The sequence below is a fragment of the Panicum hallii genome, chromosome 7 (genome assembly GCF_002211085.1).
Source record: "Panicum hallii strain FIL2 chromosome 7, PHallii_v3.1, whole genome shotgun sequence".
NCBI classification, from domain to species: Eukaryota; Viridiplantae; Streptophyta; class Magnoliopsida; order Poales; family Poaceae; genus Panicum; species Panicum hallii.
The window spans coordinates 41,630,424-41,658,146 of record NC_038048.1 but is presented as its reverse complement, the minus strand read 5'-3'; the positions used below and the strand labels follow the sequence as shown (position 1 = coordinate 41,658,146).

Genomic DNA, 27,723 nt, shown 5'->3' with positions numbered 1-27,723 from the left:
TCGCCATTGCTCCAAATCTTTGCGGGAACCGAGACAAATCTGGCGGAGCGAGGCGCCAGAGCGTCGCACGGTGTGGCAAGATCTCGTCGGCGCCGACTCCTGCCTCCTGCGAGGTGATCACGCTGCTGCGCGCGGCGCTGCAGCCCTCTTGCGCCTGCTCGGCTTTCTTCAGGTCTGGCTCTGGGCGTGTCTCGGAGGCGCCGGCCATTGCCTTTTAACTCCATGCAACCACTGCGCCAGAGACGGATGGGCATTGATCTCTCTCGAGCCCAGGCCATGCCTTTTTTACCGGCGCCCTGCTCCAATCATCGATTCTACGTGCCCCCACTGTTCGTTTCAGGGCTCTGCAGTTTTGCCACAGTGGGATTCGACCAGGAGCCGCCGGAGCTCCACTTCGCACTGTTCGACCACGCATCGCTGCTCCCAGGCTCCCAACCTCCAGTGACCCCGTTCATGCCAGTGAGATTCAGCTCAGAAGCCTCATCAATTCGACGATGGTCCGTGACCGTTAACTTAAAACCACTGGCACGGTGCCTCCTGATTCCTGAACGTTTGTAGCTAAGCACTGGGTAAGGACCTGAATCCATGTACGTTCTTCTCAGTTAGGGCCCATTTGATTTTGAAGTAGCATCCATGATGCTACGCACCTCGGCATGGCTCCAGTGGTGGAGTAGGGAGTGACAAAACAGAAAGGTTGCGTGTCATTCATCCACGAGCCATTGTTCACGACCGGGACAAGAAAGGTTGCGCGTCGTAGGATCGATTTTGTTTTGTCCATTGGAGCTGGAGAAGCCAGACCCAGCACTTTTGATTCTGGTGAGAAGGAACTCTCGGTGTCAGAACTCAGTAACACTGGAAATAAATGAGGGCTAGCTAGCAGCTCTTTGTTCTATTCTAATGCCAAATTCTCTGTCATGCGAGTTGAGCAGTTGACGGTCTGGCAAAGAGAAGATGGTAGTGCTCTAGTTCATGCAGAATGGTGCCATGGTTCTGCTGAGGGGAGGCACCAACACCATTATAAAATCACGTTCACCAAGTCCTATCCGGTCAGTATTCAATTGTCAATAGGCTTCAAGATGTGGCAACGTCCTGCAATTTTAAAGGATCGCATGAGAGAGCCACCATGCTGCCAGTCTTCTTGACAGCCTGCTCCACTGAGGCGTGAGGTCATCATCACTGATAGTCCTCTGACCTGAACGGTAACACTAGCACACTACGTTCTCGAAAGAGGGGGAAAAAAGATGCTGCGCTGATGAGTGACGAGAGCCCGATCTGAAAGACTGAAACCGGGCGGTACGGTGACGTCCGGCAATTATCACTCCCACTCGCGAGGTTAGAGGCCCCATGTCCATGAGCCTGTGAGGCACCTAATCGGCATCAGCACACATGATTACTCTATTGAAGAGTGAGTCTTCTATCATGTGGCCCGAGACCCTACCATGATCGCGGCGTGATTGTAAATGCAGGATTTTTCGAGGGACCATTTCGAAAACACATGGGGGCCAATGCAGACAGTCAATCCGTATACCGCCCTAGCAGCATGACTGAAAAACCACATGGTGTACAAGCCTACCCTTCCTGTCCTGGATGCTAAGCCTTTGACCTGCTTAAACACTTGCGCTGTAATAACTGCAGCCTGCAGGCACTTAAAACAAATCGTTTCGCTAATCACCACGCCCTGTCATGCCGTGCCCACTTCTCTCGTCCTTGCAAGAAGTCTTCCTCGATGGTCGAGCGCTTTTGGATTTGCCAGACGGTACGTGAACAAAATGTGCGGATCTCCTCGCCGAAACGAAGTCAATTCTCGAAAAAAAAAAGATAGCAATGCTGCTTTGTGCATGGCGAATGGAATAGACTAGTACTCCCATGTACGGATTGCCAACAGAGAGATACGCGCCCATAGGTCCGCGCACATCAAGATCGATAGTAGGAACAGGCTCACAGCCTCGATCACACCAAGTTGACTACTTAACCCTCCTACATACATGAGACCAGTTATCCTACCTCCCAGCTATCCAAACCATCTAAACAATCCTTTGTACTGGTTTTGGATGCGGTTTTGCCTACATTGTACTACTTCAGTACCGTGGCATTGCAAGTGCATTTTTAAAACAATTCTAACTAAGGTAGCATACACGTGTTGGCAGACCACCAGATCAAAGTCAGCATGACGAGATGAGAGAGCGAGGAGGAGGAAGGAGCTCAGTCCCCCACCCCAAATGTTGTGCTGCATCTGCCACTGGTGATGGGTCTCAGTAAGCAGAGGAAGAAGAAGGGAGCTTCGTCTTGCCTTGTTAAAATAGAGCTTGTGGCAACAATGGCTTGATCTAGGACGACGAGGTGCATTGCGATGGTCGATGGGCAATACATTGTGGTTTTATGTTGTTGCCATGTCATCTTCTATGCGCAGCACCATGTAGGCAAAATCATTTTAAAATCCCCTGCAATGGGTAATGTAGACGGATTTGGACAGTTGAGAGGCTATCGAAGGTTGGGTCAGGAAGGTTAAGCAGTCAATTTTAAATCGGTGAAGTGGTCAAGTTTAGGTGTAAAACCATGGATGCATCCTACTTGGTGTACGATAACAACTGAAAATACAGGCACAACAAATGCCTGCCGTTTATCACCAGTATCATTGCATCCTGATGAACCAACATTTTCATGCAACGGAACAACGCAGTCTCCTGCTGTGCCCCAGCGAAATCATACTACGCTGCTTCAATCGTATCCCTGATGGTCCTCGTGTGATCCTTCAGCGTCCAAGACAAGTCGATGCTCACCTCAATATGCTCAGTGCTCTATTGTTCCCAGAACAGTTCGTACTTCATAGCATAGGATCAGCAAGCAATAGTTGGTGAAGCCTGCTCCGAATTGAAGCCCCCCGTTCGTGCAGGCCACATGCTCGAACGCTCTACCTTCGCCTCTCCCTTCAATCCTGCGCCAAGCGTTCGCCGCAGATTTCTGCTCATTTGCCGCAGCCGTTCCCTTTTCGGGTCTGTCTTCTCGTACTGTACAAAGGGGTGGCGCCAGAGGTAAACATTTCTGCATCAGGCCGCCTCCAACGGGCGACGACATCATCAGCCCAAGCTGAGGTGGAGGAGGAAAAACCTGCAAATCTTACTGCGCTAGCGCTTGTTTACCCGCTAGCGCATGACACGCTTATCGAAATCACAGGAGAGCGCATTTGCCGTAGTAGCAGAAGCAGAATGGCGCCGGAGAGTGGTTTTCTTTTCTTTATTGTTTCTTGACTCCACCTAGGCTGTCGATTTCGACAGCATTGTTGGAGGCGGCCTTGCCGTTTGCCGTGCCGCTGGAGCTCAGATCTGCATCAGTTACTCGCGGTCACAAGGCCCAGCTCTGAACCAACCATTCTTTTTTCTGCACGTTTGTTTTGAGCACTGCAGAGGAATAGACACGGGTAAGTCATTATTTACGAAGAGCAGATGCATCGTCGGCTCCCTCTCCAAGCTATCCTGAGCGACACGATCGATTTCGATGCGCTCACCCTCACCCACACCGCAGCGAGCGAAAATGACAGCTCCGGACAAGCACGTGAGGCTGGCAACCGACAGTCCAGCACAGAGATAGGCGATCACATGTACAAGGATTCTTGCTGCAGATAGGGCTTGCTTAGAAAGGATCCAAAACTACCAAACCTGGTGTTACCCGGCCATCACTTGTGCATTTGGGTGCAAGAGCGCGATGCAACCTGGAGCAAAGAAGATCTACAATCTTGTACTGAAAACGCACGCAAGCTTCTGCGGGGATCGGCCATCATTTACGCATATGCGTGGGGTGGCCGCAGGCTGACCGGATCAACTTTCAGAGATTCTCTGAAGCCAAAGCAAGGAACTGCTGGGTAGAAAGAGAATGATCTGCACCGGGGCAGAAAAATGGTGGGCGTTGGCCTTCGCCGCCATCAGGAGGCAGAACTGCAAGGCCATGATGATCCTGGTCTTGGCCCACTGCATAATCAGGGGTTCAGGATAACCATTGGGATCGTGGAGAGGTTCAGTGGCTGAGTGGCCTGCTGGAGCCTTGGGTGGAGCATCGGATGCCCTTAACTATATTAAAGAACCTTCAACCACTCTATGCAAAGATCTACCTGCCTCGGTGCCTCTGAACGGGAATGCAGCCCAGGGGCTGCATGACAGAGCAGTTTCTGCTCTCCATTTCTTGAATCTCATTTACCCCCGGCTTTGCGAGCAGCAGTGTAGTTGTTCCCTGCTTTCTATGCTGAAGGTTGTGGTAGCAGAAAGGCGAGCTCATGAATTTCTTCCATCCAATTCAATCTTCTCTTACTGATGAACCGAGATAAAGAATTTTTATTCATAAAAGATTTGGAATTGGTTTGAACAGAACATTGTGTTTTCGGTTTCAGAAGAAACAAAAAAGTTGGGAGTTATAAAGAAGCAGCCAACCAATTCAAGAGAATTGGGCCCAGACTTGTTTGAGAGCAGCCCAATATGACCGCAACTTGAAGCCCACATTCGGTCTGCATCCTTCATGACCTCAATTTTCAGCCCAAGCAGATGTGGCCCATATTGTCGAAGGACCTCACCCGGTCTCCTCTAACAGCGACCCTCTGTGGCGTCAAGTTGATATTGGAAGATCTGGAGAGGGGTGCCAGTTCAAAACTATTTCGAGCCCAACATGGTCGTGCCAGTTGAAATTCCAAATGGGCTTCACAAGAAACATTAGTCAATCCGGGCCATATAGAATTGACCCGAAACTCATTTGCAATGTAGCCCAGTGTGGCCGCCGTCAACTTGGAAGAAGCATCGAGCTCTCACATCCCCATAGCACCACCCCCGGCCGACACGGCAACGCCCCGACAGCAGGCAGAGCCAGGCAGGAGCCCAGGAGGCTGACCACAGAGCAGTAGAGCACAAGACGAGACGAACCAGCCAAGCGACGAGACGACGACGAGAGCCAAAAGCGCAAAGGTCGTCTTATTCAAAACCTCTGCAGATCGACGTGGAACTAGAGCTAACGAGTCCACATCCAGCGCCGGGGGGGGGGGGGGGGGGGGGGCGAGGGGACTGGGGAGCAGCCCTGTCGGGCACCAACCAGCCAAGCCCTGCGCGCGACCCCGTTTCATATTCGCCCGTCGCCCCGTGCCAGGGCGACGACGGGCGCCGACGACGCGGAGACGCCATGGATCTAGCCCTAGCTTCGTCCGGCATAAACAACGAGAGCCCGGTCGGTCGCCTCGGCCGCATGTGCCGTCGCAACGCTCCGATCTGTTCTCTACATGGGGGGTGGGGAGGAGTTGAAACTGATCGGTGGAGTGGCGAGCCTGGCTGGTCAAGCTAACAAGCGTATACAATAACGTGCGACGCACTGATGCCTCGTGCGAAACCGCGTCCAGCTCCAGCAGGTCGTTGTTGCAAGCAAGTAAAGGCTCCCCCGGTAGTGCCGGCCATGGTTTGCATTGGGAGACTGCCCGTCTGACTGATTCCTAGGTCCTGATTTCAAAATGAGGATTGCATTCCGTCCAAGTTTCAGAGTTCAGACTGAAATTGCAAGTGTAATCAGTTAGCTTTCGTTTCGGAAAAAAAAAAGTGTAATGGATATGCTCTTCCGTCGACATGAATCATGATGCCATGGGAGCCTGGCATCTCTCCCTCTGCCCACGTCGTTGCACTTAGTCTATCACATGACGACTGACAATTCCCGCAATGCGCAGTGCGAGATGCACATGACGCTCGTCGCCAGTAACGAAGCGGAGGAGGAGCGCCCGCCCTCTTTGAGGTCTTTCTGATCACCGGCCCGGCGTGGGAGGGGGCAAGCACCAAGCAGAAAAGGCGAGGAGGAATCAGGCAGGAATCCTCACCGACTCACCACCGAACGCACGCAGGGCACGCCGCGCACCAGAGAGGCCGGAGCTGTCGGTCGATTGAGCCGCCGGCCCTGCGCAGGCGCAGGCGTCCAGCTACGTTCCTCGCAAGCGCACAACCGTCACCAGAGAAGCATGTCTCCGGCAAGGGGCAGAGGTGACACGAGCCGGGGCCCCGACAGCACGTGACCTGCTGCCCGTTCATTCACAGGGCGCCAGCGCCCTGCGACGGCGAGCTCGAAAAAAAAAGATAATTGTTTCCCTCATGATCGATCGGATGACATGATCCCCACCATTCCTGTGGCCTCGACTTGAAGGTTTGTGATGGCAGCAGGCAAATAGAATTGCCCAAAGACGACAGTAACATTCAGGTGACAGGAGCGCAGGGCAACACGAGGGCACCAGCGGATTGGTGCGTGCTGTTAGTCTCCGATTTGGAGTAGCACTGCGAAGCGATGGATGGACGTAAAATTCTTTCTTTTTCTAGCATATGGATCAGATTCAAATTCGGTATTGTACTTTGGTTCAGCTGTAGGCAACCTGTACCATTTTGATCAGGAACAAGGACATGGTGTAGCGATTGGTCAGGGACTCGGGATTTTCTCTTCCACAGCTAGGAGCCATGAGCGGGCGATCAAAATTCTTCAGCGGATTTGCGGAGGAAGCATCAGGCATATTCTGTTTGCATAGACATTTTTTTGGTCAATCTGGATGCTTCTCCGGAGTCTGGACGAAGACTTTGAGGAAGGATGCTGCATCAGGATGCGATCGGTTGTTGGCAAGAACAACGACGCCCAAATGCTGCGACTTTTGCAATTTAGAACGCCCGGTTCCAAATCTCTTGATAGATGCTAGTGAACGAACAGATTGACTCCAGGACGATATTTCCTATATGTATGTACAGATTTTGTCCAAACAAGCAGGCTAAAGTAAAAGAAAAATCTGAAATTTGAATTCGAGTGGTTCGGCCATCAGAAGCTCGGGCTCAGGATATTGAGCAAGGACACCCTGGTGTTGACCAGTGCTCGGAACACCTTCTCGCCGCTGGCGTCGACGCTGGCGATGCACCGCTCCAAGTTCTCGTGGCGCTCGAGTGCCGCCTTCCGCGCCCGCTCCTCCGGCTTCATGCGGGCCTCGGACCGGAGGTGCGCGGTGGAGGACTCGTTCTCGTCGCCGCCGCCGTTCTGCTTCTCGGCGGACCGCCGCTTGGCGCGCGACATCCAGCGCACGAGGTCGGCCACCCACCATATGCGGTGGTGGCTGGTTCTCGGCGCGTCCGACGAGCCGGCGAGCTTCGCGGGGGCGGTGGCCCAGCACGGCGTCGAGGCGACCTCGACGCGGGCGGAGGCGGCGGAGTTGGAGAGGAAGGACAGGCCGGAGAAGACAGCCGCGGAGCCCGAGGCGACGGCGACGGTCGCGTCGGCGACCGCGGCTGCGAGCGCCGCGGTGTCGGCGGGGAGGTCCTCGGGGAGCGGCGCGGGGGCCCTGCAAGCCACGGCGCGCACGGCGGCCGCGAGGCGCGGGAGGTCCCGCGCGGCGCGGCGCTGCGCGCGCGACGCGGACGCGAGCCTGGTGGGGTCGCCGCGTCGCAGCGCGGCGCGCGTCTCGGCCTGGAGCGACGCGAGCGCGACCAGCGCCTGGCGGAAGCTGCCGTGCGCGTCCGCGAGGCGGAGGAAGTCGTCGAGGAGCCGGTCCGCGAGCGGGAACCGCGCGAGGGGGCGCAGCGGCTCCTGCGCCTGCGGGTGGTGCAGCAGCTCGGAGAGCGAGACGAGCACCCGGCCCACCTGCGAGGCCGCGGCGGACACGGCCGACGCCGTGGGCGCGTACGGGCAGGGCGGCGACTGGCCGGTCACGAGGCGCAGCGCCGCGACGTCGTCGTCGAGCTGCAGCAGCAGCGGGTGGAAGCGGCAGGGGAGGCTGGCGGAGCGGACGCGGTACGCGGCCAGCTTGTCGCTCGCGGCCGACAGCGCGAGGAAGGCGTCCGCCGCGGGCTTCGGGGCCGGGAACGAGATGGTGCGGCGGTACCCGGCCATCTCGCGCGGGCGTGTTCTGTTCCGAATCCGACGCCTTTTCGCCGTGCCCAGTGGCGGAGCGGAGGCCGGGGGGCTTTTATAGGTGGGAGCGGCCGGGGACCTGGGAACGAGCGCGCGAGGATGGCGTGTGCGTTGCGCGATGGCCGGCCGGAGTTTTGTGGGGGCGGGGGGGGGGGGGGGTGTGTTGGGGCGGCGACGGGCATCCCGTCGCGTGTGCTTATATACAGGCCGCTGCTGCTGCACGAGAGCGCGAGCCGGGTGCCGTGTCGTTTGGCCACATTGACTGCCACTCGTGCGTTGCGGACTCGCGGTCACGGGCTGCTGCTCCGTTACGTTTGACGCCTTCATACTGGGGCCGGCCTGTCAGCTTGGGCTGCGATGCGACCGGGTAGCAGGTTGGCTGTTGACCTGTTGTGTTGGCTCCGCTCCAGCCTTTCTGGGGACACGCGCGCGGATCCCCCGTAGCAGCAGGCGGGCGCGGGGAGGGGTGCGGACACGGAGGGTCCACGGCGGGGGCCGGCGCGCCCGGCCTCCGCACTCGATTTGCGCCGTCCACCACCACGCCGGCGCATCATACGCGCGGTGACTATCGGTGCGTTCCTGCTGCTCGTGATGACGGCAAATTCTGCAGAAGTGCAAGACGACGACGAGAGGCAGGAGACGCGACGCCAAGGTGCTCGCTTCTTCAGGGCTTCACGCCAAGGTGCCCGCGGTGCCTGACGCTTCTCGATGATCTTTTCCCGAACGGTGAGCGGTGAGCCCGTAACCGTCGGTTTCCTTGTGGAGGAGTTCAAGGCAACGGCCTGATGTTCTCTGGCAAAAGACCTTGCTCTGTTGCCATTTGGGTTTTTTGCGTAGCACTGAGATTCGGGGTTGTGGTTGGGACTCATGAATTAACACGTTGCCATTTGCCGATGCCAGCCAGCAGAGGTATCTAGAATCTAGATCAACTAAACTAATGCATTGGCACGGTTACAACAACCCAGCTAAACTAGAGCACCCATCGCCGTCAGGATCACTGGTCACTACCCCAACACCATAGATGACAAACACTAAACAATAACAACAACAAGTTCATCTTGAGCCAAGTTGGCAACATAACTTGGAGCGCATACTGACACGCGTATGTCAAGTTGTCAACACTTTCCTGGATGACGGTCAAAGAGTTCCATGCCCAACGCTTTCAAAAAGCCCTGATACTACTACTTGCACATCCAGGGTTTGGCCTAAAGAAATTTTCAGAGGTGACTGCTAGTGCTAGACCAAAAATCATCTGAGAATTTTACGTTTTTGGGCAAATTTTTATTACAATTTAGAAACGCGGACGGATTTCATCTAAATGAAAAACGAAATTACTGGTATGGAGTATATATTTACCAGGGTGACCTGTAGAATAGAAAAAATTCGATGATTTTTGCTTGAAATTCTAACTTTACTTTAAACTCTGGAGACGCGAAGGGTGGGTACTAACATAAGCTTCGAGGTGGGGGCAATTTTATTTCTAATGGGTAACCATCAAAAGAAGTTGTGTTTGTCATTGTCCTTGAACTGGTTGGATATATCCTACTACATTTCCTACCTCACATGTTCACTTCTTCTTCTTTTTCATCCAAGTGCAGAAGGTGTGCATGTGTGCTGCCATCCTTGTAAACGAAAAAGCAAATTGGCACCTAACTCACAGGTCACAGCTCCCCAACATTCGCTGAATATGCTCCACAAAGTTGCCTCGAGAGCACTACTTCAGCAAAATATTCTGCGTGGTGCTGGGCTGCCGCTGGCTCTCTTGTCGTGGGTACTATACGTTGCATGTTGGATTGGTGGGCGGCGCTGTATATTCTCCTGCCCCCTGGGATGCCCACAGCATGAAGCAAATGGACACAACACATACACCAGCCAGGCAGCCACATTCACATCCAATTTGTTAGGCGTATGGTGCACCGATGCACCACATATGGTATTCCATTGTTGACACGTGAAGCACGGGAATTCGTTTAATATTGGAACACGAGCTAGCTTGAAGGGACGAGAAGGGGAAGATCACGACGCCTGTTTTTGCCTCTCATCTCTTTACTCTGGCTCTTGAGCGGCCGGTCAGCCATGCAGCTAGCTCCAGCCTCCAGCTGCAAGCGTATGTGGCCAGAACCTTCTTGAAATGAGTTTTTTTTTCAATTTTTGGGAAACGAATGTGGCCGGAACTTGTAAACCACGAACATTCTGAACGTGTGCACCACATGGTATGCCATATAGCATGCGTTAATGGTGAATTCAGAAAATAGATAAAGAGGAGGCTCATCTCCTCTCTCTCTGCTTCTTCCTCCCTCCTCTTGTTCGTTCTTTCTTCCAAGAGATAGAGAGAGAACTTAGAGTATCCATTGATTTTGGGAAGTGACCCCTTTAGATCTACCCCGATATGCGTGTTTGCACGCAAAGTATGAAATTAAAATTCGTGTGTGTCTTGTTGAGACTCGAACCGTGATGGCCTAATGCTATGTGAGTATGAGGCACGAGCTTGGAGAAGACAGAGTGACAGACGCCGAGATTGCGACGCCTGCATTGACCCTCTGGCTCGTGAACGGCGCCCGATCACCATTCTGCAGCCACACACACACACACCACAACTGGGTGCTTGACTTGAGCTAGCTCCAGCCGCGTGGCTGGTCAGAACTCTTGACCCAGAACCACTCTGAAAGTGAGTTGGAGGTCAGTTCATCATCTCTGTTGCTGTCCCTCGTGACGCCAACTACTGTGCTCTCTTAAACTATTATACCTCCGATCCTGCTGGCCGACACTTGTGGCTCTTAACTTGGTGTTGACCTAATACAATGGATATTTTGGGACTTGAAGCAAACCGTAAACACACATGGCGTAAAAGTCAAATCAGATCAAAATAAAGATGCAGTGAAGATGAAAATTTTAAGTTCGAAACATGGGCCTGTAATGACGTAGTCTTTGTAATCAGTTTAGAATGATCGATCAGATTAGACACGAATCACGTCGTCGTGCTAGCTACCACAGACGATGAGGCATCTGGGCCGTGGACCATCACCATCGGTCTGACCCACCCGGTATCCGCACACAAATAAACTACGAGCGCAAAATATTTATTTGGCGGTGAGATTGAGTGTAATTTAATTAATCCGGAACGGAAATGGCATTCTTGGCTTGTTGCTTAGTGATGCTTATCTTGGGAAGTAGCTTGACCACACAAGCGAAGTGCGCGCATGGCTTGCCATTAGGTCGACAACCGTATCCCGTGAACAGCAGCTGGAAGCGAGCGGGCGCTGCTCGTGATTTATAGATTACGTTGCCGGAACGAAAAAGAAATGCAGGGCTAGCTAGCCCGACGGTCGCGGCCTATATCTGACATTGATTCAGTTCAGCGTATTCAAATGTTTTTCAGCTGGGATGCGGCCAAAAGCCTGGTCAAATTTGAGATATTTTTTGGCGATTTTTTTTTTGAGATTTGGTTTTTGAAGCCTCTCTGCCCCGCAGAGCAATCCCAAGTGAATATGCTAGTACAATCCGCAGATTCTTTTTTGCTGTTGTTTTGGGCTTTGATTAGGACTATTGGTTATTTATGAAGGGCACGAGCATTTGACCTATCTCTGTCCAGTATATCGTGTGACATCATGGTTTCTGCGCCCAGAAGAAACACGAGTAGTAGAAATTTGTTTGATCAATTTGTTTTTCTTACAAATATGCCAAGAAGAAGTTTGGAGATTGAATGGTGTAGTCAGAAAAAGAGTAATACTCCTGCATTGTAAGTTTCATAATCGCTAGAGGACTGAAAAAACACAATAAGATACGCAGAAGAATAAACCATTTTCCGTTTGATTTGATTGGAAGGATAGGACAAAGTTGATGTTCTGACGAAACAGAAGCGATGAAAAATGATGTCAGCGTTAGGCGCCCTTGCTTATCATGTCTTTTCAACCATAGCAGCATGCACAACAAACCCGCTGAAGATTAAAGAAGGGCGTAGCTATTAAGTAGCACAGACACTAGAGGAAACGCATGATTAGAATATAGATGTGAAAGGCTAACGCTTGGGCCGAAAAGGACGATCGCCGTCGCCCCTGCAGTCTGCAGGTAGGAGATAGAAAGCAACGCGCCAAGGGCCGTTTTGTTTCCGCAGACAAGCGCATTCAGAATTGAACGGCTGTGCTCTTCGACAGCAACTTCAGATCAGATACTTCTCCTCTCGGCAGCCAGAAGAAAGGAACAGATACGTGCAGACAAATTGGCGCCTGTTGATCGCCGCTGCTTACGTATCACAGAAGGCGAGAGAGACTCCAGGATGCGAACAGTTTGTTGCAGAGACTTCCTATGCTTTTCGTTCGTCTTTTCGATGGCTCACAGGGGCAGGTGCCATGTGACGAATTTAGACGGTCACATCGATGTAATATCCTGATGTCTAGTAAACTCAAGAACAATGAACCTATGTGGCCCATTGCTAAACAACTATGCAAACCTCGTGTAAGGTAGCAAGTAATACATGTGATTCCGGTACATTCTTTTGGCGGCGAGCAGCATGGTGATGCTGCTTTGTTGCCGGGAGATAGATGCAAGGCGAACAGCTTGCCAAGGTAACAAAAGACAGAGGGGCTTCGTAGCTTTTTATTTATTTATTTATTTTTGAGGAAGAGGGGCTTCGTAGCTAAGCTAACCGAAACAAACTTTTAGCACCATTCCTTGTTGCCAAGTGCTATTACAAAGTAGAATATCCAATGCTATTTTTTCTTTTTTTGCCAAAAGGCGTAATCCTCCCTAAAAAGTTGAGACAAGCCGAGAGAGAGAGAGAGAGAGAGAGAGAGAGAGAGAGAGAGAGATCCGCTTATACGGGCTCATCCGTACCTGGGCTTTCAAACGTGGCCTTTTAAGGCCTTACTCGGAACAGCGGGCCTGTTCCGTCCTCCTTGTCGGCTACACCACACAGAGCGGACGCAAACGGGCCTGCACGGTAACCACACGGAGCTGGCTGGCGCGCGCAGGGCTGACAGCCGCGCGGTGGGCTCTCGAGCTCGTTGCTCGGCTGCCGTTCGTCTTCGTCCCGCTTCCGAAAACCAGTCTCTGTCCGAGCCTGCGCGGTGGCCGCCGGCCGGGCCGGGCGTCTCACGCGGCCATGCGGGTTCTCCGGCCGCGCCAAGGAAGAACTGAAGCTGTGCCGTGGGCCTGCGCCCGTTGCTTCCTCAGACGTGCACGGTGCACCCGGCCGCTGCTTTCTGGTTCGTGCGAGTGCGCCATGCACGCGTGACGTGACACGTGACCACGCCCCCCCTCTATCCGTGTCTCGTACTAGACGATAGCGCACCGGTCGGCCTTTAGAACGTTATCGTCCCTACCCTACGAACGAAACCGATCCCCACTAACGATCTGCTTCCCCTTTTTTTTTCAGGACGTTTAGCTCCGTCCATCTCCCCCCAGCTTTCTCGCCCACCCGCTTTTGCTTCTCATCCACCCGCTTTTACTTCTCGCAGCTGGCGACATGAGATATGTTGCGCGGCGTGCCCGAGCCTACTCACTCAACCCCATCGATGACGCCGCGGCTGGGCTACGACCTTTCCATCATGCACGTTTCCACGGCACCCTTTTGACAAGTCCACACCTGGTGCTGGATGTGGTGGACGGGCTGGCTCAGCTCGGCTTGGCTTAGCATACGTGCATGGGCTTGGACGCGCTCGAGTAATACGGTTGGTGGGCTTGAACACATTGTCAAACGCTCGTAACTACCGCTGCGAATCCTGCGCCGACCCTCGGCCAGGTCACCAACCGCGAACTATCGCGGCCGTTGTACAACTATAAACAGAATTTAATTTGTCCCAGCAGTCAGCATGTGACCGGATCGGAAAGGGATGCCAATTTTGGTTTTTGTCAATGCCTGAACCTCACACCATCTAACTTTGGTTGCTTCCACATCACTGGATCCAGGCCCTTTGTTGACGTGCGTGGACGGTATTCAAGCTGGGAGGATCCGCAGTTGCTGGTGGGAACATCTCTGAAACCTGCAAATGTTTTGTTTGGACCTGTACATGTTTTATTTTCCCATTCCAAAAGAAGAAGAAAGAAGACTTGCAGCACATGGTTTTTGATGGTGGATGGTGCGTGTCAACACGCACCCCGTTTGTTCCTATCTCCCAGTTCGCCATTTGACAATGACTCGTCAGAGGAGAGGTAGCTGACGAGCGGTGGTTGTCACATACTCGCACTTCTTGTCTTCTACATTGCATCGGCATGAGCTGAGCATGACTTTAGCTTCCGATAGCGTAAGTGCCTGCTATGATAGACAGAAATAGCTGTGTGATGTGTGCCACTCGCCGTACTCCGTGGATCCATGAAATCTAGCCTCCTCATCAGCATGCAGGGGGAACTAGTACTGGATCGGAGATACGCGCCAGATCAAATCCCCGTTACGACTCCAAGCTTAAGGTCGCGTCACGATCCCCCGGCCAAAGACGTGACCATGGGCGCTCGATGCTTCGACACTCGACAACATCCTGCACGAATCGTCCCTCGCCACGGAAGGTCTCGTGGTGTCTCGGTCTCTGACCGTGTCTGATGATGGCGGCCGCAGACATCGCCGCGCCGATCGAGTCGTTGACGCCCGGTGCGCTCCGGTTTAATTGTCTCGCCGGAGGCGCGCAGCCACATCGATCGATCGGCCGGCAGGCCGGCCGGGCGAGCTTCGTTCGTCCAACCGGGCGTGCGCTGATGCCGACACCATGAGGCATCCGGTAGCCCGCGTGTCTGGCGGGTGCTTGCCATCTTTGCCCGGCAGAATTCACCCCCGGCCGGTTACCGCGACAAGGTGACAGCGACGCCAGCAGTGTGTCGACCATCGACGGAACTCGTTCCGAAATCCTATGATGACCCCCGGCGATTTTATGCGATGGACACCGTGAGGCCTTTTGAACAGCGCCGCTGGTTTGCACCGTCCGTTTGGACAGCAGAGTTACCGCGCGTCGGATTCCTCGCCGCGTCTGAGGTCGTTGGCGTTGCAGCAGCAGCAGCACCGTGCCTACTTGCCCGACACCAACCAATTCGTCATAAGGCTGCTGGCCCATTGCTCTGCTCGCGTAATCCATATCTCACCTTACACAACAAGGGACCGGACCTGCCGAGCAACCGAGCTGCTACCGACCCGTACGATGGCATGCCAAGCATGTGGTTTGGTACGGGCCAACAGAGAGCTATTATATGACGTGGAGGAGGACTCGTGTGACCGTCCCGTCCCCGAGTCAACTTTCCTGCACGGCTCGCGGGCCGCCGGGAGCACGGCGTCGTCCACCCTCCACACCGACGCCGCATGACTCACCCATTCGGTTTCCTCCACCAACCCCCGTGCATGAGCATGACCGCGGCGGAAACCACCTATAAATCCAGAGTCCCCCAAACCGCTGCGGGGAACCAACAAACCCAACAGGCCAACCCAACTGGTCACTGGTGCGTAGCGGGCGGCAGCGCAGGTGCGGGCAGCAGTGAGCAGAGCCAGAGCGGGCGCCAGCCACCGGAGGCCCGGAGCGGCGGCCATGTCGTCCGGCAAGGAGGCGATCATCGAGGTGGAGTCGGCGCCGCCGACGCCGCCCCCGCCGGTGTCCGCGCCGCCGTCGCGGGTGCACTCCCCCGCCGCGCCCGGCGGCCGGTCGCCGCTGCGCGCGATGGCGACGCCGCTCGCCAGCCCCGTCCGGAAGGCGGTGGCCACCGTGCGGGGCTGCCTGGAGGAGGTCGGCCACATCACGCGCCTCGCGGACCCGCGCGACGCCTGGCTGCCCATCACCGAGTCCCGGAGCGGCAACGCCTACTACGCGGCCTTCCACAACCTCAGCTCCGGCATCGGCTTCCAGGCGCTCGTGCTCCCCGCCGCATTCGCCTCCCTCGGATGGTGCGTGCCGTGTCGCTGCCGGCGACGACGCTGGCACATGTTTCTTCTTCCATCGTCGCGCCATGGCTCACACAGCTAGGGATGCGTTCTTTGGTTTCTCGCAGGACGTGGGCGATCACCTGCCTGACGCTGGCGTTCGCGTGGCAGCTCTACACGCTGTGGCTGCTCGTCAGGCTTCACGAGCCCGTCGCGGGCGGCGTCCGCTACAGCCGGTACATGCACCTCGCCACGACGGTTTTCGGTGCGTTTCCTTGAACCCCGCGCCTCCCTTCCCACTTTTATAAAACCCAAAAGCTCACGCGTGAACCCAAAATAATGGGTTGTTTCCTGGCTTTCGCGCGGCGATCTTTCTTCAGGCGAGCGGTGGGCCAAGATCCTGGCGCTGCTCCCGGTGATGTACCTGTCGGCGGGGATCTGCACGGCGCTCATCATCGTCGGCGGCGGCAGCATGAAGATGCTGTTCGGCATCGCGTGCGGCGAGGCGTGCCTGGCGCAGCCGCTCACCACCGTGGAGTGGTACCTCGTCTTCATCTGTGCGGCCGTGCTGCTGTCCCAGCTCCCCAACCTCAACTCCATCGCCGGCGTGTCGCTGGTGGGCGCCACCGCCGCCGCCGCCTACTGCACCATGATCTGGGTCGCGTCCGTCGCCAAGGGGCGGGTGCCCGGCGTGTCCTACGACCCCGTCAAGGCCCCCAACGACGTCGACGCCGCACTGGGGATCGTGAATGGGCTCGGAATCATTGCCTTCGCTTTCAGGGGGCACAATGTTGTACTGGAGATTCAGGTAAGTCAAGAAAATATCTACTACTATCTTTTCATCCATTCACAGTACAAAGATAGCAGCAGCACTCCATCGCTACTGTCCACTGAAATGTTGGAAAAGAAAAAGGAAAGGTCACTGAGTAGTGTGTTTGCTTTGCAGGGCACCATGCCGTCGACTCTGAAACATCCTTCTCATGTGCCCATGTGGAAGGGCGTCAAGGTAGCCTACGCCATCGTTGCGCTCTGCTTCTACCCACTCGCCATCGGTGGCTTCTGGGCTTACGGAAACCAGGTACACTCCTCTACTTGCTACACATGACCTTTTTTGACTGATCTCTCGAGAGTGTTTCGTAACGTCTGTGCCACCACCGGTCGTTGCGCGCAGATCCCTCCGAACGGCATCCTGAGCGCCCTGTACAAGTTCCACAGCCGCGACGTGTCCCGGCTGGTGCTGGGCATCACCACGCTGCTGGTGATCGTCAACTGCCTGACCACGTTCCAGATCTACGCCATGCCCGTGTACGACAACATGGAGGCCGGGTACGTGCACAGGAAGAACCGGCCGTGCCCCTGGTGGCTGCGCTCGGGCTTCCGCGCCTTCTTCGGCGCCGTCAACCTCCTCATCGCCGTCGCGCTGCCGTTCCTGTCGGAGCTCGCCGGCCTCCTGGGGGGGATCTCGCTGCCGGTCACGCTGGCGTACCCGTGCTTCATGTGGGTGGCGATCAAGAAGCCGCGGAAAGGCACGGCGACGTGGAACGTCAACTGGGCCCTGGGGATCCTAGGGATGAGCATAAGCTTCGTGCTCATAGTCGGGAACCTGTGGGGTCTCGTGGAGAAAGGCTTGCGTGTGAAGTTCTTCAAGCCTGCGGATTTCCAGTGAGCTTGTGCAAATTGTCAAACACTTCGGGGGTCTTGATTCGTAATGAGAAATATGACGTTTGATGTTGTGTATCTTGACAATTTTCAAGAAGCAAAGTTGAACTAAGGCTAGTGAGCTGCTAACTAGACAGATTGCCCTTACAATTTGGGCGTCTAGTTTTACTTTTGTGTTTATATATTTGACAGCTGCGAATGTTTGATGGAACTTCATCGGATAGAGGATGTGTTCCGTTGAGCTGTGGCCGTGAAAAAAACAGTTGCGAGTTATGAGCTGTGGAAAAGGTGCGGTAGGTTTTGAACCATGAAAAAGCTGAAAGCTGTTTGGTGGAACAACCGTGGCTTATGAGAAAAACTACTTTTAGCTCTCTCACGTACAAACAGACCCCGCGTGTCATCCACACCCCTCACTCAACTCTCTTCCTCTCTCACTAATGAGCGGGCCCCGCTCATCCTCCCAAGTGCACGGCGGAGAAGGCCTGAGGCAGAGCTCACGAGGTGCAGTGGCTCCCGCGGTGGGTTCGCAGGGCGGCCGTGGCTCTCCAGCGGGGTCGTGGGCAGGCGGTGGCTCGCGCGTAGCAGGGTTGTGACCCCGCGGCGGAGCGCTGGCGGTGGCAGGAGGGAAGCGGCACGGGAGGGCAGTGGCGCTCATGCCCGCGGTGGTGGAGGCTTGCGCCCGGTGGGGTTGCGGCCCTGCGGCAGAGCGCGGGCGGTGGCAGGAGGGAAGCGACGGGGGAGGGCAGCGACACAGCTTGTGCCCGCGTCGGCAGAGGCTCGCGTGCGGCGGGGTTGTGGCCCCACGGTGGAGCGCCGGAGGCGGCGGGAGGGCAGCGATGTGGAAGGGCAGCGGCGGCGGGAGGGCAGTGGCGCTCGCGCATGCCTGACGGTGGCGGAGCGTACGAGGGAGGGGAATCGGGAGAAAAACCATCCGGTACCAATGTAATGAGTGGCAGTAGGTAATTCCTTCAAAGTTTCCACAATCACAGCCACGAAAAGCATCTCAAGATCTACTTTCAATTTTAAATAGAGATAAATCTGCTTTTGGAGGTCGCTTCCGATCACAGCCAAGATTTTTGGTTGGTTTTTGCTTTCTTTGAAAACCACAGCCAGTTGGTAGCCCAACAAAGGGGACCTAGAGCCTCATATAGTTACAGCATAAACTACTAACCAATAAATCGCAAAAGGAATTGTCTAATTAATAATAATTTATTAATTTTCTTTTAAATTTCAATCAGTTTTCTTGGCCAATAGAAGGATGACACTGAGAAGTAATCTAACACACATACTAGAAAAATGGAATAAGTCTATTTACCCCCTGGACTATTAAGGTCCATCTACTTAACCCTATCACCTATAAAACCGGGTATTCTACATCCTAAATAATCCAAAACCATCTAAATAACTCCCTAGAGTCGTTTTGAAGGCGGTTTTGCCTACGGGACATTCATTTGGATAGTGACGTGACAAGGATACATTTTGAAATCTACTTCACCCTCTAAACTATTGATCTTCGTCTACATAATCGCCTCAACTATATAACCGTACACTAGGCTCCTCAAATGTATCCAGCACCATCTAAAACTCTAAATTATCTGCTGCACATAGAAAATGGCTTGGCACGGCCTCATCTCTCTATCATACATACAAGCATGTTCTACTAGTCATCTCTTGGCCATTTTAGCTCATTGGCGAAGTATGATAAGGACTCAAAATGGAGGTCAAGTTGATATCAAGTTGTCACATAGCTAAGAATAATGTAGAGATGACTAGTAGCAGGATATACTTGTGTGTGAGAGATAAATAGAGAGATATGCTAGTGCCAAGTCATCTTCCATGTGCAACAAATGATTTAGATCTTACTGAAAACTTTAAGGGGCCGGATATATGATTATATGATTATATAGTTGAGGGGGTTATGCAGACAAATATCAATAGTTTAGGGGTGAAGTAAATTTTCAAAATGCGTCCTCAACGCATCACTGTCCACATGTAATGCCAAGTAGGCAAAACTGCCTCTAAAACCACTCTAGGGGGTCATTTAAACGGGTTTCAATAGTTCATGGGATAGAAAACTTGGTTTGTAGGTGAGGGGTTTAAGTAGACGAACCATGATAGATTAGAGGTAAAGTAAACTTATTCCCTAGAAAAATCGATTGATTCTTTTCTGCATTTCATTCACCTTTTATTAAGACCCTGGCAGCAAGTCAAAATTCAACTGAAATGTACTCAAGTCTTGGTTAGTTTGTTCACATATGCCAAACACCAAAAAAGATGACTAAAATTTTGTGGCACTGCCAAAAAAAATCATATATTCATTCTGTATAAGATAAAAAGGTAGCCTCAAAAAGTGCAATCCAATTCTTTAGGCCAGTATATTCTACAATGAAATTAATGACTTCTTGGAAAAAGTTTCCAGCACCACTAAAAGCCTAATGAGATATTTGTAGTCCGTCGGTTCAGGAAATGGCTGGCAGCTAAACCTACTTGAAGTGTGTATTGCGCGTTACGATCGGATGTGGCCTAGCACACAATGACTCAAGATTTATACTGGTTCAGGCAATTATGTTCTACGTCCAGTCGGGGTCAGTCAGATGTATTGCTTGAGCCCAGGTGCTCGTGAAAGTTGGGGAGTTACAAGATTTCGAGTGGAAGTTGCGAGATTTGAGAGTCTATGGTCCTTTTGTGTCCTAGACGGAGGGCCCTCCCTTTTATAGTCCAAGGGGGGGGGGGGTCTTCTTTACAGGGAATTAAGGGTGTAAGGACAGAAAGAGAGAACTCCCGACCCCGCCGGTCGGGGTCGTCAACTTTGTCAGTCGGATCTGTCCATCCCGTCAGTCGGAGTCTTCCGGTGACCACCGTCTAAGTCCTGCGTCGTGGGACGAGCGTCTGGTCTTATCTCTGCGCGTCATGCTCCATCGGTCGGAGGTCGTGGAGATGTCGATAGGTACGGTATGACTGTCACTCCCGTCCCTAGCGCCACTCCCGGTCACTTCGTCGTGACGGGAGTGTGCCGGCCGTATCATGATGACGTTACACCCTGTCCCTTCATGAGGACGGGGCAGGTAAAATAGTGGCGGCCTGTTGCCACAGCAGAGGGGACTGTGATCCCGTGGAGGGAGTGGTTGGCTGTGTACGACAAGTTGACCCCGAGGCTCATCCTTATCCTCCGCACCTACTCCTGGGGCCCGTTGGTACGCCATGCCTGGCCTCCCGACCAGCCTGCCGATTGAGGAGGTGGGCACGTGCAATGCGGAGCCTAGTTGGAGTCGGAGCCATGGTACGGACTTGGTCTCTGATCGCTTCCCAGGTCAGGGACATGGGCTAGGCTTGCCCCGACCGACTTGTCGGTCGGGATAATGGGCCTGGGCTGCTCGGACGAAGTTGCCGCCTACGAGAAAGGGCGCTCGTCCAAGCACGGCCTCGGGCTGGTCAGCGAGAAGTGGGCCAGCTGGGAACCTCGGGTCCCTAGACCCGTCAGAAGCCCCCGAGAAAGGTTGGGATGACCCGAATCGCTGCCTGAACAGATCGAACCTGCTGGGGCTCATCTGCGTTTTCTCCCTGGCTCTATTTGATGTGAGGCGGCCTCGAGTCCTTCGCGGACCAGTGTTTGAACCTCAGTCGGTTGGGTTCCCGAGTCAGGATCCATTAGCACGCTTTTATCGTCTGTACACTTTTATCGAGTAATTAAATACGATTATTGACTAGGGATGTGGCGCGTTGAGGCTTATCTGGGAAGTTGGAGCGCCGCCCCGACTACGCTGGTCCCTAGTCGGGGGGATCTTCTGGTTGACCCTGCATCGCAGCCCCTCCCGTCCACGTCGTTGGCCAACATGGACGGAGTGCCGTAGTAAAAGCATTTGTCATGCAGTTAGCTTTCGTTTCTAGAGCAGTTTGTGCGGGGGTCTTGAAGGGTGCCCGAGTGAACAATCTAAGTGCTTGTAATCACTTTTGTTTTATGATTTTCGGGGAAGCTGGTCCCGCCCGTGTCCCTTTGTTTCCTGAGTGATTTCTGCCTTCGCACTGTCCCTTTCGAACCTGCTCGTTAACCGTAAGTTGCAGTGTGTAGCCGGGGACTGGCCCGAGTGGCGTCAGCTGCTATTTCATCGTAGGATATGACTAGGGTTCGGTAGGTCAGGTGGCTCAACAAAAATCACTTAGGTTGCGATGGGAAAACGAGTCGCCCTTTCGCTCGGGCGAAAAATGTTGCCTTTTTGTGCGTGATTTGCAAAAGGAAAGAGGGGGTAGCAGTGCACGTGGCGGTGTACCTCCATGGGGCCCCCAAGCGACCCGGGACGAAAGTGTTCAGGCTGGGGTGCCGTAGGAGTTGGCTCTTGGAATGAAAGCACACGAAGGGACTAAATTTAGGGGAAGAAAAGATGAAACCGTTCGATGTTCCAAGGGTTGGAGAGTATATGTTGCCATTGCTATCCTTTAGTCGGCCGCCGTGACCGTGTTGGGGTTGGGGCAACATCGGTCCTTCTTCTTTCTCTTCTCCTACCTTGAGGAAGGGCCCTCATCCTGGTCCTCCTGCTTGGCCTTGCCCATGGTCCGACCGTTGGTGAAGACCGCCCCGACCGCCTCCTCACCGAAGGCGTGGTTCGTGGCGATGTCCAGGAGCTCGTGGATGGTGCTCGGTAGCTGAGTTTATGAACGAGGGACTTGCAGGTGGTCCCAGAGAGGAACGCCCTGATGACGTTTGCGTCGACAATGTCAGGGAGAGAATTGCATTGCTTGGAGAACCGGCGGATGTAGTCTCGAAGGGACTAGCCAGGCTCCTGCTTGCAGCTCTTGGGGTCCCAGGAGTTTTTGACGTGCACGTACATCCCCTGGAAGTTCCCAACATAGACCTGCTTGAGCTCTGCCCAGCTACGGATGTTGTTGGGCGGCAAGAATTCGAGCCACGCTCGAACGTACTCCCCGACACAAATGGGGAGATACTGGATGATGAAAAACTCATCATTCGCTCCTCCGACCCGATAAGCGAGCCGGAAGTCTTTCAGCCATACAATAGGGTTCGTCTCCTCGGTGTATTTGGTGATGTTGGTGGCTGGTCGGAAGCGCGGTGGAAACGGCGCTTTTTGGATGCGACGAACGAAGGCCCATAGACTCGGATTGTCTGAGCTGGGGCTCCGGTCGTTGTCCTGATAGCACGGTCGGCCACCTCACCTGGGGGCCTCCTCGTACTGCCCCTCGGGTTGGTGGGAATCAGCCACGTCCGCTGCCGCCCGGTCGACATCGGCGTTGTGGCGTGCTAGCTGCCGCGAGTGAATGATGCTGCGCGCGTCGTAGTTGGGCCCGAGCCGGCCACGCACTAGGGGCGCTGCAAGGTGGGCGTCGGATTGGGGCGAGGCGTAGCCGCGGCGTCACGGCCCACCTGGGGTGGACGCCTGTCACGCCCTAAAAATTTCCAAGTCAATTACGCTCTAAAACATGTTTGTTCAAAACCTTTTCGTCGCCGAAGACCGCTCAACCCGAAACCCTGATCCCCGAGCCGACACCGAATCCGGCCGCGGTCCCACTCCTCGTTCTCCTCGCGCAGCGTGCGAATGACGCGCGCGCGTGGCCGACCGGCCGCGGTCGCCGCCGCGATCGGCGCCGACGCGCCCCCCCCTCTCTCTCTCTCTCCTTCTTCTTTTTCTTTTCTTCTCTCCCATTTCTTTTCTTTTCTTTTTTCCCCAATCTCTCTTTCTCCCTCTTTCTTTCTTTTCCTTTCTTCCCTTTTTCTTCCCTTCTTTCTTCTTTCCCCCTCCTCTCTTCTCTCTTTCCCTCCCCTGCCGCGTGCCCGAGCGCCGCCTGGGCCGTGCGCCTGCTCTGCCCCGGCCGTGCCACAACGCACGCGCACGCGCAACGCGTGGCCGTGCGCCGCGCCGTGCCGCCCGTCGCCCGCGCCACGCCCCTGGCCCGCGCCACGCCACGCCGAGCGCGCGCCCGGACCCGCGACGCCCGCCGCTGCCGCGTCCCGCCCCGCCGCGCGCGCCGTCGTTCCCCACCCTGTGCCACACCGCGCCCAGCCACTGCTCCCACGAGCGTACGCCGCCCCGCCCTGGCCCGCGCCTCGCCACGCCGCGCGCGCACGCGCGCGCCCGTCCCCGCGCATGCCGTGCCGTCCGCCGCTGGCTCTCCGCCCTCGCCGTTCGCGCCGCACATCGCCCGCCCCACGTGCCCGCACGCGTGCCGAGCTGTCGCGTCGCTCCGGCTTTGCCGGCCGCGCCGCCGCTCCACGTCACAGACGCCATTAAGGCGCCCCGCGCCGCTCGCCGGCTTCCTCACCGCCCCACCGCCTTTGGCCGCCTATAAAAGGACCCTCACCCTGCCTCCGAGCTCGGCACCCGCACACGGCCTCTTCCCCAAGCCCGAAGCGCCGCCGCCGCACACCGCTCGGCCGCCGTCCGCTGCCCGCCGTCGCCCGGCCTCCTCACACCGCCCCGGCCCGAGGTGAGGCCGGGAATCAGGCCCCCTCCTCTCCCCCTCCCTTTTCCCCCTAATCCCGAGCCGCCGTCGAGCCCTGGCCGCCGGAATCGGCCGGCGCAGGGGCTCCTCCCCCCCTTCCTCTGTTTCTCGTGGAGAGGGGAAGAAGAAAGGGCTTTTTGCCCAAAAGCCCCCCCTTCCCTGTATTTCTCCAAAAGGCCCCCCCTTCCTCTCTAAACACCCCCTATTCACTCCCTTTCACAAAAGAAGCCTCGCTCTTTCCATTATTTCAAACCGAACCCTCCATTACGTAAACCTAGATACACTCGACACCTGTTAGCATGACCTGAATATTTCTAGGGTTCGCAAAAAGGTCCTTACTCCCTCCGGAAAATTGCGAATGAGCCCCTGGACCCCTGTTTAGCCCCTGAAACCCCCTTTGCCTCGTCATTTTATGCGCCAAACGGTCTCCGATCGACCCGAAACTTTACCACGCCCTTTCTAGTATAGTTCCAACCATGTCATTACGAAACCAGCCAAAAATATTAACCCTATCTCCGTAACTAAATTATTTCCGATACAAGCTCAACGATAAAAGCTTTTAGTTCTTTCGATTGATTGTGTGCTTGTTTGTTTGCGCCGTAGGACCCGGAGTGAACGAGGAAGGTCCCAACTGTGACCAAGCGAACGAGGACCAGTTCTGCGACCCCGAACCCGAGGGACAGTGCTTCGATCAGGACCTCCCGCAAGGATTTGATAATGGCAAGTTCAATCCCGCCCTTTGATGCATGTTTCTGTCCTAGTTTTTATAAACACAACCCAGTGGCCTGTTTTATAAAATTGCATGGTTTTGCTTGCTGAAAATATGGTAGGATAGCCACCCTTGTTTGTGATAACCATACCCTGACCACCTGGTTTTACAAAGAAATGTGTGCGTGTGGGAAGGGATAAAATGTGGTTTTGAAAGATGAATCAGACGGGATGGATGGCATTTCTGTGTGAATTGCCGTTGGTGTGCTCGTACCTGTGTGGTTGAGCGAGGAAGGGAGATATCCATCTTGTCACCCCTAAGGACCGAGTTGATGTGTCATCTCACCTAGCTTCCTGTCGTGCAAACCACTTGACCGTTGTATGGGCAACGGCTTAGCATAAATCCCACTAGTTAGTCTGGTAGCCATCAGGAGAGCTGAGAGCAACGGGTGATCAAGGAGTAGGGATAAGCTCTGTGTGACTTATGCCCCGGTTAAACCTCGGAGATAGGTTGAATGACCCCTTGATGGATCCCGTGGTGGCTAGTCAGGTCTAGCTAAGGTGGGTAATGGCTTTGCTGGGATCTGCACTGACACTAAGGTGATCGTGCTGTGGTACCCCACCTGTGGGTAAAGTTGCACACCTCTGCAGAGTTAAAATCTATTCGAATAGCCGTGCCCACGGTATTGGGCAAGTTATGGTGTGGTCACATAATTAGTGTTTCTCTCTGGGACTGGTTGGACTGGTGTGGGTTGTTTGGGAAGCGTCCGGCAGTTGTGCCGTGTGCTACGGCGGACGGGGAGTCCGGTAGCAGTTTAAAATTTGGATCCTGTGTGGATCAACACCATGTGCTCCTTGATGCTTAACAACTTGTTTTGGAAAATTGTTTTAAACGAACCCTTGCACATAACCGAGTTTTCCGTAAATGAACCCTAACCTTATCCTTGGACTGTCCTGTGCATTGATTTCTGATATACCCCCCCCCCCCGTGAGTGTGATTGGACTTGCTGAGTACGTTTGTACTCACCCCATTCTTACTTCTTACAGCAGAAGATCCAGACTACATCCCCGAAGACGTCGAGTAGGGTTTCGTCCTGCACCCAGTCTTGCCTGTGGCCAGGGCCACCGCCGGAGTTCCGCATGGCGCAAGACTCTGATGACCCTCTTTTCGTAGCCAGTGTAGTAGTGTGGGTTTTAGTTGTAATCCTCGCGATAGTGGCGCTTCACTGCCCATTACCGCGTAGAGTTGTACGGTGATGTACCATCTGATGTAATAAAAGTGTTATCAGCCTCCTGGGACTGATAGAGCAACACTTTTAAGTCTTCCTTGATGGGGGGACGCTTCAACGCCCTTGCTGCTGGTGGACTGAGGGGTTTGGCTGCTGCGAGGCCGCTCCCCCAACCGGGCAGGAGACCTCGTGCCGGTGGCATGACACGGAGCTTTCCGCCCGCTGTACGATGGCACGCTCCACCAACATCCGGATGTTGCGGTGGATCTCCTGATGTTGAGGGTCCGCAGGCTCGGACAGATTGCGCAGGAACATCGCTGCGGCGGCGATGTTCTGCCCAGCCCACGCAAACTGTGGGGGGCTGTTGGCATCTGCGATGATGGTCTCTTGGACTTGATAGGCACGTGCTCGCGCCCCGCCCGCAGCGTTATGAGCATTCGGCTCGGAGTTGCACCGAGGGTGCACCGACGTGGGTGGCGGCTGGCGTTGGCGCCGCTAGTGTAGGTTCTCTCCGTGCACCTAAACATTGGCCAAGGCCTGCGCATGCGGGTCTGGCGGGGTGTGCGTGTCCTCGGTCTCCTCCGGGACCGCCATTTGCCCTGGCGCATCCGCCATGGTGCATTCTCGTAGCGCGGGACAACTAAGGGTCGACACGTCGCCGATGTTGTAACCCTCGCTCAGGAGGTCGTCATTGGAGAAGAGATCATGGAACGAGGCAGGGCCGTCTCTCGTCATGCCCACAATCACAGTCGCGAGCGGCATAGCGGCATGACCTTGCGGAGCCCCCTGGCATACGCGCCCGCGGTGTTCGCGAGGCTGAACGGGAACTGACCGCGCGGCGGGTACGGCAGGGTCCCTCCGGAGAGTTGGCAAAAAACGTTGCTTAGCGAGAACAGGAGGAGGTCCACGTCGCTCGCTGAGGGATTGGCACTGAGCATGAGCTCGATGCATCACGTAAGCACCTCGGTGTTGAGGTCAGCCAGCGGGCCGGTCGAGGAAGTGTCTCCCTCGAGCGACATCAGAGGAGCGGCCTCCTCACGGAGGCGGAGCGTGCCGAGACGATCGGTGACGAAGTCCAGGCTTCCGAAGCGGAAGGCCTAGAAGGGCACGAAGACCGGGGGTTCCCACAGCTCAATGCGCTGGGCCGCGGGAAACTCCAGCGAGCCGAAGCGAATCATATCGCCTAGTTTCATGAGGCTGGAGGCATTAGAGACAGAGGACATCCGATCGCGGGGACGGTGGACGCATGATGTCCTTCCCACGGACGGCACCAAACTATCCGTTCCGGAAATGGGCCAGGCTTGCCCTGACCGACTTGTCGGTCAGGATAATGGGCCTGGGCCACTTGGACGGAGCTGCCGCCTACGAGGAAGGGCGCTCATCCAGTCATGGTCTCGGGCTGGTCAGCGAGAAGTAGGCCCGCTAGGGACCCAGGTCCCTGGACCAGTCTAACAAACGCAACTTCGAAACGTAGGCAACGCATACCAAAAAATGCACAAAGTAGTACTTTTTTTTAGTCAGAAAATGTACAGAAAGCCGCAATTATTTTCACAATTAAAAAAGGCACAAAGTTGTTTCACTTCTTTATTCACAAAATGGTACTCCATTAAGGCATACACAAACTGGTACTTAGTAAGGAGTGGCTGTGTTACAGCTTCAAGCCTTCAAGTGCTTCTTCTCAAATTCAGAAGTTCAAAATATATCACAAGGTTGAACAAGTGTACAGCTACATGGTGCACCAGTGCCGCATACATACATGCCATGCAAATTAACATAGCTTTGGCTAATGAGTAACAAAAGAGGGCCCTTTTTCTCTTCAGACATGACCTTCATGAGAGCACAATGTCGGAGGATCGGTGCAAAGCTAGGCAAGTTTCATTAACCAATCATTTGCCTAGCTAGTATTTCCTGGCAAATGCAATACGCACGCATGAATTTAGCAAATCT

At 54.7% G+C, this 27,723-nt stretch overlaps 2 protein-coding genes across 2 annotated transcripts; one reads left to right on the top strand and one right to left on the bottom strand.

The window, feature by feature from the left end:
* Positions 1-6,427: 6,427 nt before the first annotated feature.
* LOC112901205 lies at positions 6,428-8,023 on the bottom strand. The gene has a single exon (XM_025970059.1). It carries the CDS (start codon positions 7,870-7,872, stop codon positions 6,811-6,813), a length of 1,062 nt encoding a protein of 353 aa, XP_025825844.1. The 5' UTR covers positions 7,873-8,023; the 3' UTR covers positions 6,428-6,810.
* A 7,274-nt stretch (positions 8,024-15,297) lies between these two features.
* LOC112900058 (lysine histidine transporter-like 8) lies at positions 15,298-17,498 on the top strand. Its single transcript, XM_025968783.1, has 5 exons — positions 15,298-15,751; positions 15,856-15,992; positions 16,108-16,535; positions 16,674-16,805; positions 16,899-17,498. Exons 1-5 carry the CDS (start codon positions 15,399-15,401, stop codon positions 17,391-17,393), a joined length of 1,545 nt encoding a protein of 514 aa, XP_025824568.1. The 5' UTR covers positions 15,298-15,398; the 3' UTR covers positions 17,394-17,498.
* Positions 17,499-27,723: the final 10,225 nt, after the last annotated feature.